This window comes from Moschus berezovskii, chromosome 4, assembly GCF_049115385.1.
Source record: "Moschus berezovskii isolate FMDL1 chromosome 4, NW_MosBer_1.0, whole genome shotgun sequence".
Lineage (NCBI taxonomy): Eukaryota > Metazoa > Chordata > Mammalia > Artiodactyla > Moschidae > Moschus > Moschus berezovskii.
In genome coordinates, this window is record NC_142463.1 from 113016214 (window position 1) to 113036904 (window position 20691).

General features: G+C 41.8%; 1 protein-coding gene across 1 annotated transcript in view; it reads left to right on the plus strand.

Moving 5' to 3' along the window:
• The window catches only part of LOC129541046 (T-cell surface glycoprotein CD1a-like), a 36514-nt gene extending 33339 nt beyond the window's left edge, over positions 1-3175 (plus strand). The window contains exons 3-7 of the mRNA XM_088834957.1: positions 230-496; positions 1112-1390; positions 1862-2140; positions 2455-2545; positions 2715-3175. Of these exons, the coding sequence (XP_088691083.1) occupies positions 230-496; positions 1112-1390; positions 1862-2140; positions 2455-2545; positions 2715-2757 (959 nt within the window). The 3' untranslated portion in view covers positions 2758-3175. The remainder of the gene's footprint in view (positions 1-229; positions 497-1111; positions 1391-1861; positions 2141-2454; positions 2546-2714) is intronic.
• The last annotated feature ends 17516 nt before the right edge of the window (positions 3176-20691 follow it).

The window sequence follows — 20691 nt, forward strand, 5'->3', positions numbered from 1 at the left end:
AAGATTGAGAGTATCAGCCTAGTTTCATCCTGAGTATCCCTGACTCCAGACCCCTGTGCTTTTTTGAAGATTATATGCATATACAGCACACAGGGCCCTGGGGCAGGCATGTGTCTGCTGAGATACCTTGCCTTTCATCCAGATTCTGAGTTTCCTTTCTTTGGCACCTTTCATTCTCCAATCTCCCTTCCCAATGCCCCTCATCATTGTCTTTGTTCTTTTCCCACAGGCTTTCAGAAGCCCGTCTCCTTCAAAGTCATCTGTGTCTTATCCTTTCACAACAATTCTTGGGTGCAAAGTCTGGGCTCAGGCTGGTTGGGTGAGTTGCAGACTCATGGCTGGAAGAGCAACCCTGGCACTGTTATTTATCTGTGGCCTTGGTCCAAGGGCAACTTCAGCAATGAGGAGTTGATGGAACTGCAAAATTTTTCTCACATGAGCTTGATTAGATTTGTTCAGGCATTTTACAGCCATGCCAGGAAATGGCAATTTGAATGTAAGTTCATTTTCCTTAACAAGGATTGGGGATATGGTAGGGGGTGTGTGGGTTTTAATGAGTTTATTTCTCTAAGAAACAGCCTCCAATCAATTCTGAAATTTAACTCTCCACACCATAGAATTGCAATTGTATCCTTTTGGGCAGAGGGTATAATCCAGACCCTGATTTCTCAGAAGGTTCAAGACTTCTGCTGTTTACAGACTCCTCTCTCACTGACTGAAGACTTGTGCTTTATTATCTCGCATCATTGGTCACTTGCAACAGCCCCTTTCCCCAGTTTCCAACTAAGCTTCTGTGTCTGTATATTCAGTGTTATCTATTGCATTTCATTCATCCTGGGTTATTTTAACCCCCACTTTCTCACATTAAGTCCTTTCTTATTCTCTTGCTCACATAATTTACACTGCCTTCTTTAAAAATTTTACCCTCCTCCTTATGTCATTCATTTCTTCCTATATTCCCAACTGCCAATAATTCCCCTTTCTCTGAATATCTGATGAAACCAATCTTGCTTCATTTCCTCAAATCATCTGAAATTTTCCCTCTGTTTCCATCATTCTTTGATTAATTTTATCTTTTTTGTGCCCTCTTTTCTCTAATTTTCTTTGCCAGATCCCTTTGAGGTACAGATAGCAAAAGGCTGTGAGCTGCATGCTGGGGAAGCCCCAGTAGGCTTTATGCGGGTTGCTTATCAAGGATCAGACTTCTTGAGCTTTCAGAACAAGTCATGGGTGTCTTCTCCAGAGGGTGGAAAGAGGGCTCATGTCCTCAGAAGACTATTCAATTTGTTCCAAGGAACCCAGGAAATAATACACAAGCTGCTTAGTGATACCTGCCCACGTTTCCTCTTGGGTCTTCTTGATGCCGGGAAGGCATATCTCCAGAGACAAGGTTAGTCCCACAGCCTTTTCCATTAATATTTAGTTCTAAAAATCACACCTTTTCATTTCCTAACCAGGAGCTAAGAGGGGGAGGGGATAATGGATGACAGTCCTAGATATGGGAAAGTGAAAGTTGCTCAGTTGTATTTGATTCTTTGTAACCCCATGGTCTATTACAGTCCATGGAATTCTCCAGGCCAAAATACTGGAGTGGGTAGCCTTTCCCCTTCTCCAGGGGATTTTCCCAACCCAGGGATTGAACCCAGGTCTCCTGCATTGCAGGTGGATTCTTTACCAGCTGAGCCACAAGGGAAGCCCAAGAATCCTGGAGTGGGTAGCCTATCCCTTCTCCAGAGGATCTTCCTGATCCAGGAATCAGGCCAGGGTCAATGTGGGAAAGTGTGTCTATCTAAATTGATGTGAAAATCTGAACTTCTGGGTCTGCATTAGAGTCTTCATCTATCTTCCCTGTCCTCTGCAGTACGACCAGAGGCCTGGCTGTCCCCTGGCCCCAGCCCTGGCCCTGGCCAACTGACACTGGTTTGTCACGTCTCTGGCTTCTACCCAAAGCCCATTTGGGTGATGTGGATGCGGGGTGAGCAGGAGCAACAGGGCACTCAGAGAAGTGACATCTTGCCTAATGCTGATGGGACATCGTATCTTCGAGTTTCTTTGGATGTGGAAGCCAGTGAGGCATCTGGCCTGAACTGCCGGGTGAGGCACAGCAGTCTAGGAGGCCAGATCATCATCCTCTACTGGGGTGAGGAAGAATTGGAGCCCCACTGGGATGGGAGTAGGTTGTTCTCAAGCAGAGCAGAAGAACTAGATGAAAAATTTGGGGATTCTAGGGACTCGAGACCCAAAAGGAATAAAAATAAAATAAAAAATATGGGAGTTGAAGATGAGAACCCTAGAGACATAGGGAAATCTTGAGGTTAGATGAAGGAGGGATGAGAGAAGAAATAGGGAAGAAGGAGATGGTGAGGTGACACTCCAATAACAAAGGAAGGGCACAGAAATGCAGTGAAAGAGTGAGTGGGTTTGCGAGGACATTTGTGTGTGTCCCATTCACAGATCATCACAGCTCCATGGGCTGGATCGCCTTGGCAGTGATTGTGACCCTGGTGCTCATGGCAGGTCTTGCATTTTGGCTTAGGAAGCACTGGTGAGTTCTTTGTGTGCATCCTTCCTGCCCCTTTTCAAGTCCCCACTTGTCTGTCCATCCTTTTTCTTCTCTCTCTCATCAGTTTTCCTCTTCCCAGTCCTCTTCCTTCTCAGCTGTCATTTCTTACCTCCACTCCATGTAGAGTAACTTCCATCTTTTTTCTCATTAGGACACACTGTGAATCCCCAAGCTCTATTCTCCCTTTGGAATGAGATCCCAGCTGCCCAGGAACTCAGGACACATCTAAACAGACTTACGTGATGATGGCCTTTCCACTGTCTTTACAGAGAGTTTTCAGTTGTGTTTTTTTGCTTAATGATCAGTTGCCAATTCAGCTAAATGCATTTTTGCAGAATTTGTCATTCTAACCTGGGTTGGGGATTTTAAATTCTGAATGGAATAAAGTCCTAGGATCCTTCATGTATTCAAATGTGAGTGCATCATCAGGCTTATTTCAGATGTTACTTTCTCCAGAGGGTCTTCCCTCATTCACAAGTGGAAGCTGTCTCTGCCTCGCCTGAACTGTCTTTGTAATTTAAGTGAACTTTTAAAAATCCTCCTCACTTTAGACCCTTTGTTGTAGCTATTTATTTCCCCTTTCCCTTCTATTTTATAAGCTTCTTGAGAACAAAATCCATGTATTTTTGCGATTTGTATCTATGGCAAAATATCTTATCTGTATGTAGTATGTTGTAAGTAAAAATCTGGGTTGAATTTATGATCTTTAAAAAAATTTTTTCCCTCCCGTCATCTTTGTAGTAGTTGAGACATCTGATGCTCTTCTGATTAAAAGTCTTTTCACTTGGCCAAGAGACTGCACTTAGTGATCTTAGTTTTTAGTGATTTCTCTGAGCCCTTGAGGAGAAACACAGTTTTATATTTGGCCATTCTTATTTTTTAACTCTAGAGATTAATTTGGGTGAAAATATTTCTTTATACTGAGAGTCCACTGTACAGCAAGGATATCAAACCAGTCAATCTTAAAGGAAATCCATCCTGAATGTTCATTGGAAGGACTGATGCTGAAGCTGAAGCAACAATACTTTGGCTACCTGATGCGAAGAGTGTACTCATTGGAAAAGACCTTGATCCAGGGAAGGATTGAGGGCAGGAGGAGAAAGGGATGACGAAGGATGATATGGATGGATGGCATCACCGACTCAATGAACATGAGTTTGAACAATAGTGAGATAGGGAAGGACAGGGGAGCCTGGGCGTGCTGCATTCCATGGGGTCGCAAAGTGGACATAACAGCGATTGAACAAATTGATTTATAAGTATTCTAAATAAAAAGCAGAAGGCAGAATGTAGACTCATATTATCCAAAGTGTTTCAGTGATAAGGAACAGAGTTATCACCTTGTTAGACATATAAAATCCTGGACCTCAGCTGAGACTTCCTGAAACACAATTTGTATTTCAGCAAAATCAGCAAGGTTTATAAATGCATTAAAATTTGAGAAGCACTGATATGGGTGACATCTGAGAGGTAGTAGTGCTAGTGTGTCCCTGGAAAGAAAAGAAGATGATCAAGAAAAGAGAGTAAGAATGTGGATCCTGAGGTTGAAGTGAGGTCAAGGCGAAGAGATTACATAGAACACATTCTTACAGATTTTTGAGAATATGTCTTGCAATGCAGAGAGCATGGGTTTCATGTGTCCCACCCCTGGTCAGGGAACTAAGATCCCACTTGCCACGGAGCAACTAAGTCCATGCACCACAATTAGAGAGCCTGGGTGCTGCAATGAAAAGATTCTGCGTGCCACAATCAGGACCTGACCCAGCAAAATAAAAACAAATTAAAACTGGTCATCATCTCATGAATCTACAAGTCTAGTTCCTTTCTCACATTTTCCATATCTTTCCATATAGATAGTATGCTATATACAACATTTCTCATTTCAATATAGTTTATTTTGATGTTCTCTCCTCTCCAGATTTAGGTCTGCTTTAGGTCTGGAAGGAATCTAAGCATATATATATATATGCTTAGATTATGATATAGAATATTTTCAGCCCCAGATTTTTTCTCCCTCATGCTTCTACTTTTCAGTCAACATTCATTTTTTATTCAGTATCTTTTTAAAGATGACAAATATTCTAATTTTTATGACCAGAGTTTAGATTTTTTTTTGAATTTCATGTTAATAGGGTCATATTGTGGAGAAGCCAATGACAACCCACTCCAGTACTCTTGCCTGGAAAATCCCATGGATGGAGGAGCCTGGTAGGCTGCAGTCCATGGGGTCGTGAAGAGTCAGACACGACTGAGCGACTTCACTTTTGCTTTCATGTATTGGAGAAGGAAATGGCAACCCACTCCAGTTTTCTTGCCTGGAGAATCCCAGGGATGGCGGAGCCTGGTAGGATGCTGTCTATGGGGTCGCACAGAGTTGGACACGACTGAAGTGACTTAGCAGCAGCAGCATCAGGGTCATATTCAGTTCAGTTCAGTTGTTCAGTCGTGTCTGACTCTCCGCGACCCCATGAACCACACAGTCAGTGTGAATTCTTGAGGAATCTAACATTTATTTGTTTGCCTGCCAAATTTCCTTTTGCTGAATTCTTTCTTTCTGTGTCCTGTAATTTTGGGTTGGGGGGAATTAAATGTTGGGAATTCTCTGATGGTCTAGTGGTGATGATTGGGCCCTTTCAAGCCCAAGGCTCAGGTTTGATCCCTGGCCCAGTAACTAAAATCCTGCAAATCACACAGCCAAAAATAAAATAAAATAAAAAATCCACCAAGTGTCACAGAGATAGTATAAACTTGGAACAACATTTTGTTTTAATTGATTGGATTGTGCTTTCTAGAATAACACAAAAGAAATATTTTTGATCTCTAGTATCAGTTTTGTGATTAGCAATTCTCAGAATGAGAATCAAACAAGTCAATGTTCAGTGAATACATAGCCAGGCAAACTTTCTTCCCTGGATTAATTAATTAATTAATGGATTCTTTCTAGTCCATCTTGTCACTTAGAAGACTGTGTAGCGGGAAACTCAGTTGCAAATTTCACCTCATTTATCTGGTCTCAAGGATCTGTTTCCTGATATAAGTAACCACAATAGCCAAATCCTTAACGGAACCTACATGTTGTCTTGTATGCTCAAGTATCATTTCCTGTTTGCATCTCTGGGTTTCCATTTCTTCTATGCTTGGTTCCCTTATTTCTTCATGAATGCAGCTATGTATTTAAAAAAGAATTAAAAAGTATTTTTTAATCTTGAATTCTGGGTGTTTTGAAACTATATATTGTGCCATCTTTCCAGAAATAAAATCCATAATGGTGTTTTATGTATTTATACACTGGAACCCGCAGTAGTAGATATAATGGTCATTTGAGTTAAATTCACCCATTCCGGTCCATTTTAATTCGCTGATTCCTAAAATGTTGATCTTTATTCTTGCCATCTCCTGTTTGACCACTTCCGACTTGCCTTGATTCATGGACCTGATATTCCAGGTTCCTATGCAATATTGCTCTTTACAGAACTGGACTTTACTTCCATTACCAGTCACATCCATAATTGTATGTTGTTTTTGCTTTGACTCCGTCTCTTCATTCTTTCTGGAGTTATTTCTCCACTGATCTCCAGCAGTATATTTGGCACCTACCGACCTGGGGAGTTCATCTTTCAGTGTCCTATCTTTTTGCCTTTTCTTACTGTTCACGGGATCTCTCCTGGTGGCTCAGAGGGTAAAGCGTCTGCCTGCACTGTGGGAGACCGAGGTTTGATCCCTGGGTTAGGAAGATCCCCTGGAAAAGCAAATGGCAACCCAATCCAGTACTCTTGCCTGGAAAATCCCATGGACAAAGAAGCCTGGTAGGCTACAGTCTATGGGATCGCAAAGAGTCTGACACAACTGAGCGACTTCACTTTCACTGTTCATGGGGTTCTCAAGGCAAGAATACTGAAATGGCTTGCCATTCCCTTCTTCAGTGGACCACGTTTTGTCAGAACTCTACACCATGCCTTGTTCGTCTTGGGTGGTCCTACATGGGACGTCCAGATGTTCAAGCAGGATTTAGAAAAGACAGAGGAACCAGCTATCAAATTGCAAACATACCCTGAATCATCAAAAAAGCAAGAGAGTTCCAGAAAAACATCTACTTCTGTTTTATTGACTGTGCCAAAGCATTTGACTGTGTGGATAACAAGAAACTGTGGAAAATTCTTCAAGAGATGGGAATACCAGACCACCTGACTTACCTCCTAAGAAATATGTATGCAGGTCAAGAAGCAACAGTTAGAACTGGACATGGAATAACAGACTGGTTCCAAATCAGGAAAGAAGTCCTTCAAAACTGTATATTGTCACCCTGCTTATTTAACTTATATGCAGAGTACATCATGAGAAATGCTGGATGGATGAAGCACAAGCTGGAATCAAGATTGCTGGGAGAAATATCAATAACCTCAGATAAGCAGATGACACCACCCTTATGACAGAAAACAAAGAACTAAAGAGCTTCTTGATGAAAGTGAAAGAGGAGATTGAAAAAGTTGCCTTAAAACTCAATATTCAGAAAACTGAGATCATGACATCTGGTCCCATCACTTCATGGCAAATAGATGGGGAAACAGTGACAGAATTTATTTTTTGGAGTTCCAAAATCACTACAGGTGGTAACTGCAACCATGAAATTAAAAGACACTTGCTCCTTGGGAGAAAAGATATGACAAACCTAGACAGTGCATTAAAAAGCAAAGACATCACTTTGGTGACAAAGATCCATGTAGTCAAAGATATGGTTTTTCCAGTAGTTGTGTAAGGATATGAGAATTGGACCATAAAGAAGGCTGAGCACCGAAGAATTAATGCTTTTTTGAAAAATATGTATTTTCTTTTTATTTATTTATTTTTTATTGGAGGCTAATTATTTTACAATATTATATTGGTTGGTTTTGCCATGCATTGACACGAATCCGCCCCGGGTGTACATGAGTTCCCCCTCCTGAACCCCCATCCCACCTCCCTCTTCCCTTTATCCTCCCTCTGGGTCATCCCCGCACACCAGCCCCGAGCATCCTGTAACATGCGTCGACCCTGAACTGGAGATTCATTTCACATATGACAACATACATGTTTCAATGCCATTCTCCCAAATCATCCCAACCTCACCCTCTCCCACAGAGTCCCAAAGACTGTTCTATACATCTGTGTCTCTTTTGCTGTCTTGTATACAGGGTTATCATTTGCATCTTTCTAAATTCCATATATATGCGTTAGTATACTGTATTGGTGTTTTTCTTTCTGGCTTACTTCACTCTCTATATAGGCTCCAGTTTCATCCACCTCATTAGAACAGATTCAAATGCATTGTTATTAATGGCTGAATAAAACTCCATTGTGTATATGTACCAGAGCTTTCTTATCCATTCGTCTGCAGATGGACGTCTAGGTTTTTTCCATGTCCCGGCTATTATAAACAGTGCTGCAATGAACACATGAGCCATCTTTATGTCTTCTTTGGAGAAATGTCTGTTTAGTTCTTTGGCCCATTTTTTGATTGGGTCATTTATTTTTCTGGAATTGAGCTGCAGGAGCTGCTTGTATATTTTGGAGATTAATCCTTTATCATTTGAATCCTAATCATCTGAATCCTTGCTTCATTTGCTATTATTTTCTCCCATTCTGAAGGCTGTCTTTTCACCTTGCTTATAGTTTCCTTTGCTGTGCAGAAGCTTTTGATTTTAATTAGGTCCCATTTGTTTATTTTTGCTTTTATTTCCAATATTCTGGGAGGTGGGTCTTGGAGGATCCTGCTGTGATTTATGTCGGAGAGTGCTTTGCCTATGTTCTCCTCTAGGAGTTTTATAGTTTCTGGTCTTACATTTAGGTCTTTAATCCATTTTGAATTTATTTTTGTGTATGGTGTTAGGAAGTGTTCCAGTTTCATTCTTGTACAAGTGGCTGACCAGTTTTCCCAGCACCACTTGTTAAAGAGACTGTCTTTTCTCCATTTTATATTCTTGTCTCCTTTGTCAAAGATAAGGTGTCCATAGGTGCGTGGATTTATCTCTGGGCTTTCTATTTTGTTCCACTGATCTATATTTCTGTCTTTATGCCAGTACCATACTGTCTTGATGACTGTGGCTTTGTAGTAGAGCCTGAAGTCCGGCAGGTTAATTCCCCCAGTTCCATTCTTCTTCTTCAAGATTGCTTTGGCTATTCGAGGTTTTTTGTATTTCCATACAAATTGTGAGATTATTTGTTCTAGCTCTGTGAAAAATATCGTTGGTAGCTTGATAGGGTAGGTAGCTTGAATGTAGGTAGCTTGAATGTATAAATTACTTTGGGTAGTATACTCATTTTCACAATATTTATTCTTCCAATCCATGAACACGGTATATTTCTCCATCTATTAGTGTCCTCTTTGATTACTTTCACTAGTGTTTTATAGTTTTCTATGTACAAGTCTTTTGTTTCCTTAGGTAGATATATTCCTAAGTGTTTAATTTTTTTCGTTGCAACAGTGAATGGAATAGTTTCCTTAATTTCTCTGTTTTCTCATTATTAGTGTATAGGAATGCAAGGGATTTCTGTGTGTTGATTTTATATCCTGCCACTTTACTGTAATCATTGATTAGATCTAGTAGTTTTCTGGTAGAGTCTTTAGGGTTTTTGGTGTAGAGGATCATGTCATCAGTGAACAGTGAAAGTTTTACTTCTTCTTTTCCAATTTGTATTCCTTTTATGTCTTTTTCTGCTCTGATTGCTGTGGCCAAAACTTCCAGAACTATGTTGAACAGTAGTGGTGAGAGTGGGCACCCTTGTCTTGTTCCTGAGTTTAGGGGAAATGCTTTCAGTTTTTCACCATTGAGAATAATGTTTGCTGTGTGTTTGTCATACATAGCTTTTATTATGTTGAGATATGTCCCTTCTATTCCCACTTTCTGGAGGGTTTTGATCATAAATGGATGTTGAATTTTGTCGAAGGTTTTCTCTGCATCTATTGAGATAATCACATGATTTTTAGTTTTTAGTTTGTTAATGTGGTGTATTATGTTGATTGATTTGCGGATATTGAAGAATCCTTGCATTCCTGGGATAAAGCCCACATCTTCTTAATGTGTTGTTGGATTCTGATTGCTAGAATTTTGTTAAGGATTTTTGCATCTATGTTCATCAGTGATATTGGCCTGTAGTTTTCTTTTTTAGTGGGGTCTTTACCAGGTTTTGGGATTAGGGTGATGGTGGCCTGATAGAATGAGTTTGGAAGTTTCCCTTCCTCAGCAATTTTCTGTAAGAGTTTGAGTAGAATAGGTGTTAGCTCTTCTCTAAATTTTTGGTAGAATTCAGCTGTGAAGCCATCCGGACCTGGGCTTTTGTTTGCTGGAAGATTTCTGATTACTTCCTCTAGTTCCATGCTTGTGATGGGTCTATTCAGATTTTCTATTTCTTCCTGGTTCAGTTTTGGAAAGTTGTACTTTTCTAGGAATTTGTCCATTTCTTCCATGTTATTCATTTTATTGCCATATAATTGCTGATAGTATTCTCTAATAATCCTTTGTATTTCTGTGTTGTTGGTTGTGATCTCTCTATTTTCATTTCTAATTTAATTGATTTGGTTCTTCTCCCTTTGTTTCTTGATGAGTCTGGATAGTGGTTTGTCAATTTTATTTACCTTCTCAAAGAACCAGCTTTTGGCTTTGTTGATTTTTGCTATGGTTTCTTTTGTTTCTTTTGCATTTATCTCTGCCCTAATTTTTATGATTTCTTTCCTTCTACTAACCCTGGGGTTCTTCATTTCTTCCTTTTCTAGTTTCTTTAGATGTAGAGTTAGGTTATTTAGTTGACTTTTTTCTTGTTTCTTGAGGTGTGCCTGTATTGTTATGAACTTCCCTCTTAGCACTGCTTTTACAGTGTCCCAGAGGTTTTGGGTTGTTGTGTTTACATTTTCATTCATTTCTATGCATATTTTGATTTCTGTTTTGATTTCTTGTATGATTTGTTCATTATTCAGAAGCGTGTTGTTCAGTCTCCATATGTTGGCATTTTTAATAGCTTTTCTCCCGTAATTGAGATCTAATCTTACTGAATTGTGGTCAGAAAAGATACTTGGAATGATTTCAATTTTTTTGAATTTACCAAGGCTAGGCTATGGTTTTTCCCGTGGTCATGTATGGATGTGAGAGTTGGACTGTAAAGAAAGCTGATCGCCAAAGAATCGATGCTTTTGAACTGTGGTGTTGGAGAAGACTCTTGAGAGTCCCTTATACTGCAAGGAGATCCAACCAGTCCATTCTAAAGGAGATCAATCCTGGATGTTCATTGGAAGGACTGATGCTAAAGCTGAAACTGCAATACTTTGGCCACTTCATGCGACGAGTTGACTCACTGGAAGAGTCTGATGCAGGGAAAGTTTGGGGGCTGGAGGAGAAGGAGACGACGGAGAATGAGATGGCTGGATGGCATCACCGACTCTGTGGACATGAGTTTGAGTGTACTGCGGGAGTTGGTGATGGACAGGGAGGCCTGGCGTGTTGTGATTCATGGGGTCGCGGAGAATCGGACACGACTGAGCGACTGAACTGAACTGAACTGAGATTTATGGCCCAGAATGTGATCTATCCTGGAAAAGGTTTCATGTGCGCTTGAGAAAAAGGTGAAATTCATTGTTTTGGGGTGAAATGTCTTATAGAGATCTATTAGGTCTAACTGGTCTATTGTATCATTTAAAGTTTGTGTTTCTTGTTAATTTTCTGTTTAGTTGATCTATCCATAGATGTAAGTGGGGTATTAAAATCTCCTACTATTATTGCATTGTTGTTAATTTCCCCTTTCATACTTGTTAGTAATTGTCTTACATATTGCGGTGCTCCTATGTTGGGTGTGTAAATATTTATAATTGTTATATCTTCTTCTTGGATTGAGCCTTTGATCATTATGTAGTTTCCTTCTTTGTCTCTTTTCACAGCCTTTGTTTTAAAGTCTATTTTATCTGATATGAGTATTGCTACTCCTGCTTTCTTTTGGTCTCTATTTGCATGGAATATCTTTTTCCAGCCCTTCACTTTCTGTCTGTATGTGTCCCTCGTTTTGAGGTGGGTCTCTTGTAGACAACATATATGGGGGTCTTGTTTTTGTATCCATTCAGCCTGTCTTTGTCTTTTGGTTGGGGCATTCAACCCATTTACGTTTAAGGTAATTATTGATAAGTACGATCCTGTAGCCATTTTCTTTATTGCTTTGGGTTCGAGTTTATACACCCTTTCTGTGTTTCCTGTCTAGAGAAGATCCTTTAGCATTTGTTGGAGAGCTGGTTTGGTAATGCTGAATTCCCTCAGCTTTTGCTTGTCTGTAAAGCTTTTGATTTCTCCTTCATATCTGAATGAGATCCTTGCTGGGTATAGTAATCTGGGCTGTAGGTTATTTTCTTTCATCAGTTTAAGTATGTCTTGCCATTCCCTCCTGGCCTGAAGAGTTTCTGTTGAAAGATCAGCTGTTATCCTTATGGGAATCCCCTTGTGTGTTATTTGCTGCTTTTCCCTTGCTGCTTTTAGTATTTGTTCTTTGTGTTTGATCTTTGTTAATTTGATTAATATGTGCCTTGGAGTATTTCACCTTGGGTTTATCATGTTAGGGACTCTCTGGCTTTCTTGAACTTGGGTGATTATTTCTTTCCCCATTTTAGGGAAGTTTTCTACTATTATCTCCTGAAGTATTTTCTCATGGTCTTTCTCTTTGTCTTCTCCTTCTGGGACTCCTATGATTCGAATGTTGGAGCATTTAACATTGTCCCAGATGTCTCTAATATTGTCCTCATTTCTTTTAATTCGTTTTTCTTTTTTCCTCTCTGTTTCATTTATTTCTACAATTCTATCTTCTAGCTCGCTTATCCTGTCTTCTGACTCTAAAATTCTATTGTTTGTTTCCTCCAGAGTGTTTCTGATCTCATCTATTGCATTATTCATTGTATATTGACTCTTTTTTATTTCCTCTAAGTCCTTATTAAACCTTTCTTCCATCTTCTCAATCCTTTTCTCCAGGTTATTTATCTGTAACTCCATTTTCCTTTCAAGATTTTGAATCATTTTCACCACCAAAATTCGAAATTCTTTATCAGGTAGATTCCCTAAATCTTCCTCTTTTGTTTGTGTTGGTGGGCATTTATCTTGTTCCTTTACTTGTTGGGTATTTCTCTGCCTCTTCATCTTGTTTATATTGCTTTGCTTGGGGTGGCCTTTCCCTCTTCTGGTCGTTTGTGGAGTTCTCTTTGTTATGTAGTTTCCTCGCTGCGTGTGGGGTTGGACGGGTGACTTGTCAAGGTTCCCTGGTTAGGGAAGCTTGTGTCGGTGTTCTGGTGGGTGGAGCTGGATTTCTTCTCTCTGGAGTGCAATGTAGTGTCCAGTAATGAGTTATGAGATGTCAGTGGGTTTGGAGTGACTTTGAGCAGCCTGTATATTGAAGCTCAGGGCTATTTTTCTGTGTTGCTGGAGAATTTGTGTGGTATGTCTTGCTCTGGAACTTGTTGACCCTTGGGTGGTGCTTGGTTTTAGTGTAGGTATGGAGACGTTTGATGAGCTCCTATTGATTAATGTTCCCTGGAGTCAGGAGTTCTCTGGTGTTCTCAGGATTCTGGCTTAAGCCTCTTGCCTCTGGTTTTTGGTCTTATTCTTGGAGTAGCCTCTAGACTTCTCTATCTGTCATTTCCAAGGTGGTTCCCTCTGTTTTAGCTTCTGTTTGCTGGTCTCTTCAGTGTCTAATTTCCGCCCTGACACTAGGGTGCAGGTGGACACTTTTTAAAGGCTCAGTTGTTCAGTTCTTTTCTGGGAAGGGAGGAACACTGCAGACAAATATCTCTGGCGTCTGTGGGGAGTGCTCGCAGCGTCTCGGCCACACTGGGTTTGCCCCCACTCACATCGCGTGTGCTGTCCCAGTCTACACTGCACAGGCTCTAGGTTGCTCTGCCGGGAACTGTCCGAGGCCTGCGCTGGGTTGTATGCACTTCCCAGGTCTGAGAGGCTGAAGTTCAGATTCTTGGGTACTCCAGAAAGGCGCAGACTTGGTTGGGCCTGCGTTTTGTGCCTTCCCCGGTCTGAGCAGCTCAGGTGACCAGGTGTTTGGAGAACGCAGTCACTGCGACTTATCGCCTCCCCAGTCCCTGCCACTTGGTTTTCTGGGTGTACAACCGGTGCACCTTCTCAGGCGGATATCGACCGGCCCCAGCCCAAGAAGTCTTGATTAGCAACAAGCCTGCCTGCAGTTTGTATTGGATGCCTTTCTGGGGCCGCGGTTGCCCCCTCCGGCTCTGGCTGCCCTCCCTGCCTGTCTCAGCGTGGGGATGTGGGATGGGCTGACTGCAGCCGGCTCACTTTGCTCAGTCCTTTTTTCTATGAGTGGGGCTGGAGGAGTCTTAGGTTAGAGCTTTCCGCCTTTTTGTGGGGATGCTATCCCAGTCTGCTTTGCTATCACCAGTTCTCTCAGATTGTTCTCACGGCATTCAAGCCCAGTCTTCTCTCTAAGCAGTTCAGCAGGCTCCTCCCTGCCTAGCCCCCGCTTGCTAATGGCATATGCAGGCATCTGCGCTGCTTCTTCTGGGAGTTACCGTTTGGCGGTTTTAAAAACATCTTAAAAAAAAGGGGGGGGGGTTATGTGGTCCTCTGAGGTTCCAAGGCTCGCCACAGACTCACCAGTGAGAGTGTTTCCTGGTGTTTGGAAACTTCTCTCTTTTTAAAGCCTCCCTTCCCGGTATGGAGCTCCGTCCTTACTTCTTTTGTCTCTCTTTTTATCTTTATGTTTTTTCCTACCTCCTTTTGAAGACAATGGGCTGCTTTTCTGGGTGCCTGATGTCCTCTGCCAGCATTCAGAAGTTGTTTTGTGGACTTTACTCCGTGTTCAAATGTTCTTTTGATGCATTTGTGGGGGAGAGAGTGGTCTTGCTGTCCTATTCCTCCGCCATCTTGTTCCTTCCGAATTAATGCTTTTGAACTGTGGTGCTGGAGAAGACTCTTGAGAGTCCCTTGAGAAGCAAGGAGATCCAACTAGTCCATCCTAAATGAAATCAGTCTTGAATATTCATTGGAAGTACTGATGCTGAAGCTGAAGCTCCAATACTTTGGCCACCTGATGTGAAGAACTGACTCATTCGAAAAGACCCTGATGCTGGGAAAGATTGAGGGCAGGAGGAGAAGGGGACGACAGAGGATGAGATGGCTGGATGGCATCACCGACTTGATGGACATGAGTTTGGGTAAAGTCCGGGAGCTGGTGATGGACAGGGAGGCCTGGCGTGCTGCAATTCATGGGATTGCAAAGAGTCGGATATGACTGAGCGACTGAACTGAATTGAACTGAACACTGGAATCCAAGAATCACCTGATAAAATAATGTTTTAGATTTCAAAATGAGTCAAAAAGAAAGGTGAGATTAGGTTGTAGGGTAGGGATTATGAAATAATGGAGAGGAAGACCAAGAGTTGAGATAAAGGCTTAGTGGAGAATGAAGGGAAGACACAGAAGAATGAGACAGGAGGGAGTCGCAGAGTAGTGAAAGGGGAAAACACACTGATCAGAAGGCATAGAAGCATCAGTTCAGTTCAGTTCAGTCTCTCAGTCATGTCTGACTCTTTGCAATTCCATGAACCGCAGCACGCCAGGCCTCCCTGTCCATCACCAACTCCCAGAGTCCACCCAAACCCATGTCCATTGAGTCGGTGATGCCATCCAACCATCTCATCCTCTGTCGTCCCCTTCTCCTCCTGCCCTCAATCTTTCCCAGCATCAGGGTCTTTTTGAATGAGTCAGCTCTTCACATCAGGTGGCCAAAGTATTGGAATTTAAGCTTCACATCAGTCCTTCCAATGAACACCTGGGACTGATCTCCTTTAGGATGGACTTGTTGGATCTCCTTGCAGTCCAAGGGACTCTCCAGAGTCTTCTCCGATACCACAGTTCAAAAGCATCAATTCTTTAGTGCTCAGCTTTCTTTATAGTCCAACTCACATCCATACATGACTCCTGGAAAAACCATAGCCTTGACTAGAAGGACCTTTGTTGGCAAAGTAATGTCTCCGCTTTTCATTAAGGCACAAAAATGTTGGAGCCAAAAGTGTTGCTGGGACATATTCAGTTCTTTTCACTTAATCATGTTACAGACAAGAAAACTAAGACCAGAATGCTATGATCGCTCCAATATACTGCTATATCCAGCAAGTGTCTATCCAGGAGTTCATCTTGTTCCCAGTCCAAAGCTCCTTTTGAAGTGTGAAGTGACAGTCACTCAGTCGTGTCTGACTCTTTGCCACCCTGTGGACTGTAGCTGGCCAGGTTCCTCTCTCTATGGAATTCTCCAGGCAAGAATACTGGAGTGGGCAGACATTCCCTTCTCCAGGGGATCTTCCTGACTCAGGGATGAAACTGGGGTCTCCCTCATTGAAACCAGATTCTTCATCTGAGCCACCAGGAGTGCAAAGTATTTGCTGTGAGGGGTGAGAAGCAAACAAACCAGATGCATGAAGCCAGAAAAGCGAAGGGGAATCTTGAAGCCGAGTGGGAGGGAAAATGAGGCCAGTAAAAGGCACGTCATTGTAAGAGGCAGCAGATTTCTCTAGCAGGGAAGCTGAGGTATCTTTTGGTGGGGAGGAGATGTAGGATAAGCCTGTGAGGTAGTGTAGGGAGGGAGCTCACGCCTGGGTCCTGAGGAGATGGAATGAAAGAGCTGAGATGGTGTATGGAAGAGCACCAAGAGACGATTGTTAGAAAGAATATGAGATTGCTGGTGGCCTAAGCACCAATGATTTAAGTCTTGACCAATGAATCAAGAAGGATTATCACGGAGGTCTGGTGACCCAAGGGAGAATACCGGAATCCCCTAGGATATCCAACCAACTTGATTTATAATCAAGGTATGATTATAACATGCCCAGATTTCTCTTCTAGGTTTTACAGGACCAGGGAGCAGATCTCTTAGTTCTTTTCTTTCTTTCTTCCCCCTATGGTCACAGTCATCTCACCCCTGCCCCCACCTTATCGCTTGCTTTTGACTTCCAGTTCTGATTTATCTCAGCTCCCCCATTTCTCAGTATTTCTCAGTCAGCTCCTGAGAAACCCCTATCCTTTCTCCTCCTTCAGAGCTGTCCTTCATCTACCACAGCTGAGTGTATGCTCGGGAGTGGAGCTCCCTGGGAAGCTGCAGGCCCACAGTGGGGCCACAACTCCAGTACCAGCTGCTTCCTGCTCCCTGATTCGGACCATTGTTGCCCACAGAAGCTGAGTTGAAGAATCAGCGGCTCTGGTCCACTTCTCTTCCCTCCTCCTGCTCGTCCCTTGCAGCTTCCTCTCCTTCCTCCTCCCATCCCAGCCTCTGCTGCTGCTGCTACTCTTTCTTCTTGTTCCTCCCTCCTCCCCTCTTCTTCTTCCTCTTCTGGGCTTCCTCCTCTCCTCCTCCATCTGTTATGTCCTTGGTCTCTCTCTGCCCTGCTCCCAACCGGTTGTTTCCAGCCTCCATTCCTCAGGTAGTTAACTCTTCTTCCCACCCAACCTCAAATTGCCTTCTCCTTGCTTTTCCCCAGTCTACAGTGAATGGTATAAGCACTGGTGGCTACACAATTTTGGAGTCCAGCACCAAATATAAATGTGGGACCTCATATTTAAAAAGCAGGGGGAAAACGCCTTTCCTGGTTCTCTTGCAGGCTTTGGTATTTCCTTTGTTCTCTTGCATTAGTGCAAAGTTCCTACTACTCCTTGCTCGCTCACCTGCTTGGAAGAGGAAGTAGGGGCATTATCTTAATCTGGCTCTGTCTTATTCTTAAGGTACTTGAAACTTCCAAGTGTTCCCACATTGCTCTCAGCAGGATCGAATCTCTAATAGATGAGGACAGGCTCTTTTAGTGTCCCTTCTCCACTTTTCTCCTTCCTGCAGCTGCTGTGTGTCTTCAACCTTGTTCTGAAGACAATAGAACTTTCTTCCCTTCCCCCTCCCATGCTCCCAGCCTCCCTCCTTTTCTGTGTGGGAGACAGTGGGGCAAGATCTGGTTGGGACTTCCTGCCCTTCTCAGATCTCAGGCTTGTATCATGAGGAAGGATTTCTCTGGTCTATATACTTGATTCCAGTCTTTCAGAACCCCTTGGTGAGGTACAGAGAAAAAAGTGAACTTCTCTTGTCTATGAATCCTAAGGGTTCTGAATAGTCACACTAGCATTTAGGAATTTATTAACAGTTTTAGCTGAATTATTCTTACTGTCTTGTGCAGCATCTGGCATCTGTCCCAAATAAACAAGGATTTGCTTTTCTTATTTCCTTGGAGGAATCTGTCTTTCCTTAAGTTTTGGGTTAATTTTTGGTCCTGATACTTCAGTATTGTCATGGTTTCAAGAAAAGTTGTGATTTTGCTTATCTAGCTTTCAAAAATTACAAGTATTCAATTGAAGCTCTTTTCGGCTTTCTATTTTCTAATTTTAATTTTCCAAAAAGTTTTCTTCCTTGAATTAGCCCAAGATAATTTCTGATTAGTTATATACCAAGAAATAAGAAAATAAATAGCCTAAATACATCTATCCAGGTGATAAGTAGCATAAACAAATATTTAAGAGACTTTAAATAGTTATAAACACCATGAATGAGGGAGATCAGCATTTCCAGCAGAGAGAAGCATATGATAAAGCAATCATGGAACATTCACGGAAGACCAATAAGAAGAGAATCTTGTATAAATAACTCCAGAATATTCTATTCACTTTACTTCCCACATATTATTACTAGTTTCTTATTATGTGATGACCTAAAACAAATAGATAACCAGATATATCCCCAGACAAGATGGGTTTATTCAGGAAGAACAGAGAATTGCAATTTGACATCTGCAATCATGGTGAGCCATGTGAAATCCTGAGAACCCCCACTTCGGGTTTCCTGACTTTATTTAATTGAGGTTTTCTGTTTATTAATTTTTACATCATTAATAGATTTACAGCAGGATCCTTTGTTTAAACATCATACATATTAGCATGTACTTTCAGTTCAGTTCAGTTCAGTCGCTCAGTCATGTCCGACTCTTTGCGACCCCGTGAATCACAGCACGCCAGGCCTCCCTATCCATCACCAACTCCCGGAGTTCACTCAAACTCATGTCCATCGAGTCGGTGATGCCATCCAGCCATCTCATTCTCTGTCGTCCCCGTCTCCTCCCACCCCCAGTCCTTCCTAGCATCAGACTCTTTTCCAGTGAGTCAACTCATCGCATGAGGTGGTCAAAGTATTGGAGTTTCAGCTTTAGCATCAGTCCTTCCAATGAACACCCAGGATTGATCTCCTTTAGAATGGACTGGTTGGACCTCCTTGCAGGCCAAGGGACTCTCAAGAGTCTTCTCCAACACCACAGTTCAAAAGCAACAATTCTTCGGCGATCAGCTTTCTTCACAGTCCAACTCTCACATCCATACATGACCACTGGAAAAACCATAGCCTTGCCTAGATGGACCTTGGTTGGCAAAGTAATGTTTCTGCTTTTTAATATGCTATCTAGTTTGGTCATAACTTTCCTTCCAAGGAGTAAGCGTCTTTTAATTTCCTAGTTGCAATCAGCATCTGCAGTGATTTTGGAGCCCCCAAAAATTTTAGTCCAAAAAAAAAAAAAAACCCTAAAATTTCTCATTTTATCAAGTAAGGTTTTTTGTTTTTGTTCAGTTGCTAAGTCGGGTTTGACTTTGGGACAAATGGGCTACAGAATACCAGGCTTCCTGTCCTTCACTATTTCCCAGAGTTTGCTCAAACCCATGACTATTGAGTTGGTGATGCTACTTAACCATCTTATCCTCTGTCACCCCTTTTCCCTTTGCCTTCAATCTTTCCCAGCATCAGGGTCTTTTCCAGTGAATCAGCCCTTTGCATCGGGTGGCCAAAGTCTTGGAGCTTCAACTTCAGCATCAGTCCATCAAATGAATATTCAGGGTTGATCTCCTTTAGGATTGACTGGTTTTGATCTCCTTGCTGTCCAAAGGACTCTCAGGAGTCTTTTCTAGCACCACAATTTGAAAGTACTAATTCTTTGGTGCTCAACCTTCTGGATGGTCCAACTCTCACACCTGTACATGATTACTGGAAAACCCATAGCTTTGATTATATGGACCTTGGTCAACAAAGTGATGTCTTTGTTTTTTAATATGTTGTCTAGGTTTGTTTTAACTTTCCTTTTAAGGAGCAAGCATCTTTTAATTTCATGGCTACATTTACCATCCATAGTGATTTTGGAGCCCAAGGAAGTAAAATCTGTCACTGCTTCTACTTTTTCCTCTTCTATTTGCCATGAAGTGATGGGACCAGATACCGTGATTTTAGTTTTTGAATGTTGGGTTGTACACCAGCTTTTTCACTCTCTTCTTTCACCTTCCTCAAAAGGCTCTTTAGTTCCTCTTCACTTTCTGACATTAGGGTGGTGACATCTGCATATCTGAGGTTGTTGATATTTCTCTCAGAAATCTTGATTCCAGCTGGTGATTCATCTAGCCTGACATTTTGCATGAGGTACTCTGCATATAAGTTAAATAAACTGGGTAACAATATACAGCCTATGGTATTCCTTTCCTAATTTTGAACCAGTCAGTTGTACCATGTAAGGCTCTCACTGTTGACCCACATATAAGTGGGCCTTAAGAAGCATTACTACAAAGCTAGTGGAGGTGATGGGATTCCAGCTGAGTTATTAACTAAAAGATGATGCTGTCAAAGTGCTGCATTCAATATGTCAGTAAATTTGAAAAAACTCAGCAGTGGCCACAGATCTGGAAAGATGTTTTCATTACAGTTTCAAAGAAGGGCAGTTGAAAGAATGTTCAAACCTTGGTTCAATATCTAACTTAATTACAGTTTTGGCCTTCATCAGAAATGTAATCATAATCAATCATTTTGAAATTTTGAATTGGCACTGATGAGATAATCTTCCAGGTAGGCCCTCTCCACCCTCCAGAGGAAGAAGAGGCAATCTACATGATAAAATTCTTGCCATTCCCTTCCCCTCAAAAATATGTCCTGCCTTAAAATAACCCTTTCTTTTCTCTTGAAAATTGCTCCCTTGCACCACCTTTCTTTCTATAAAAACCTTCCATTTTATACTGTTCTTCTGTGTAACCTTCCAGCTGCTAGAAAGAATGCTGCCCAATTTATGAATCATCAAATAAAGTCCATTAGATCTTCAAATTTCC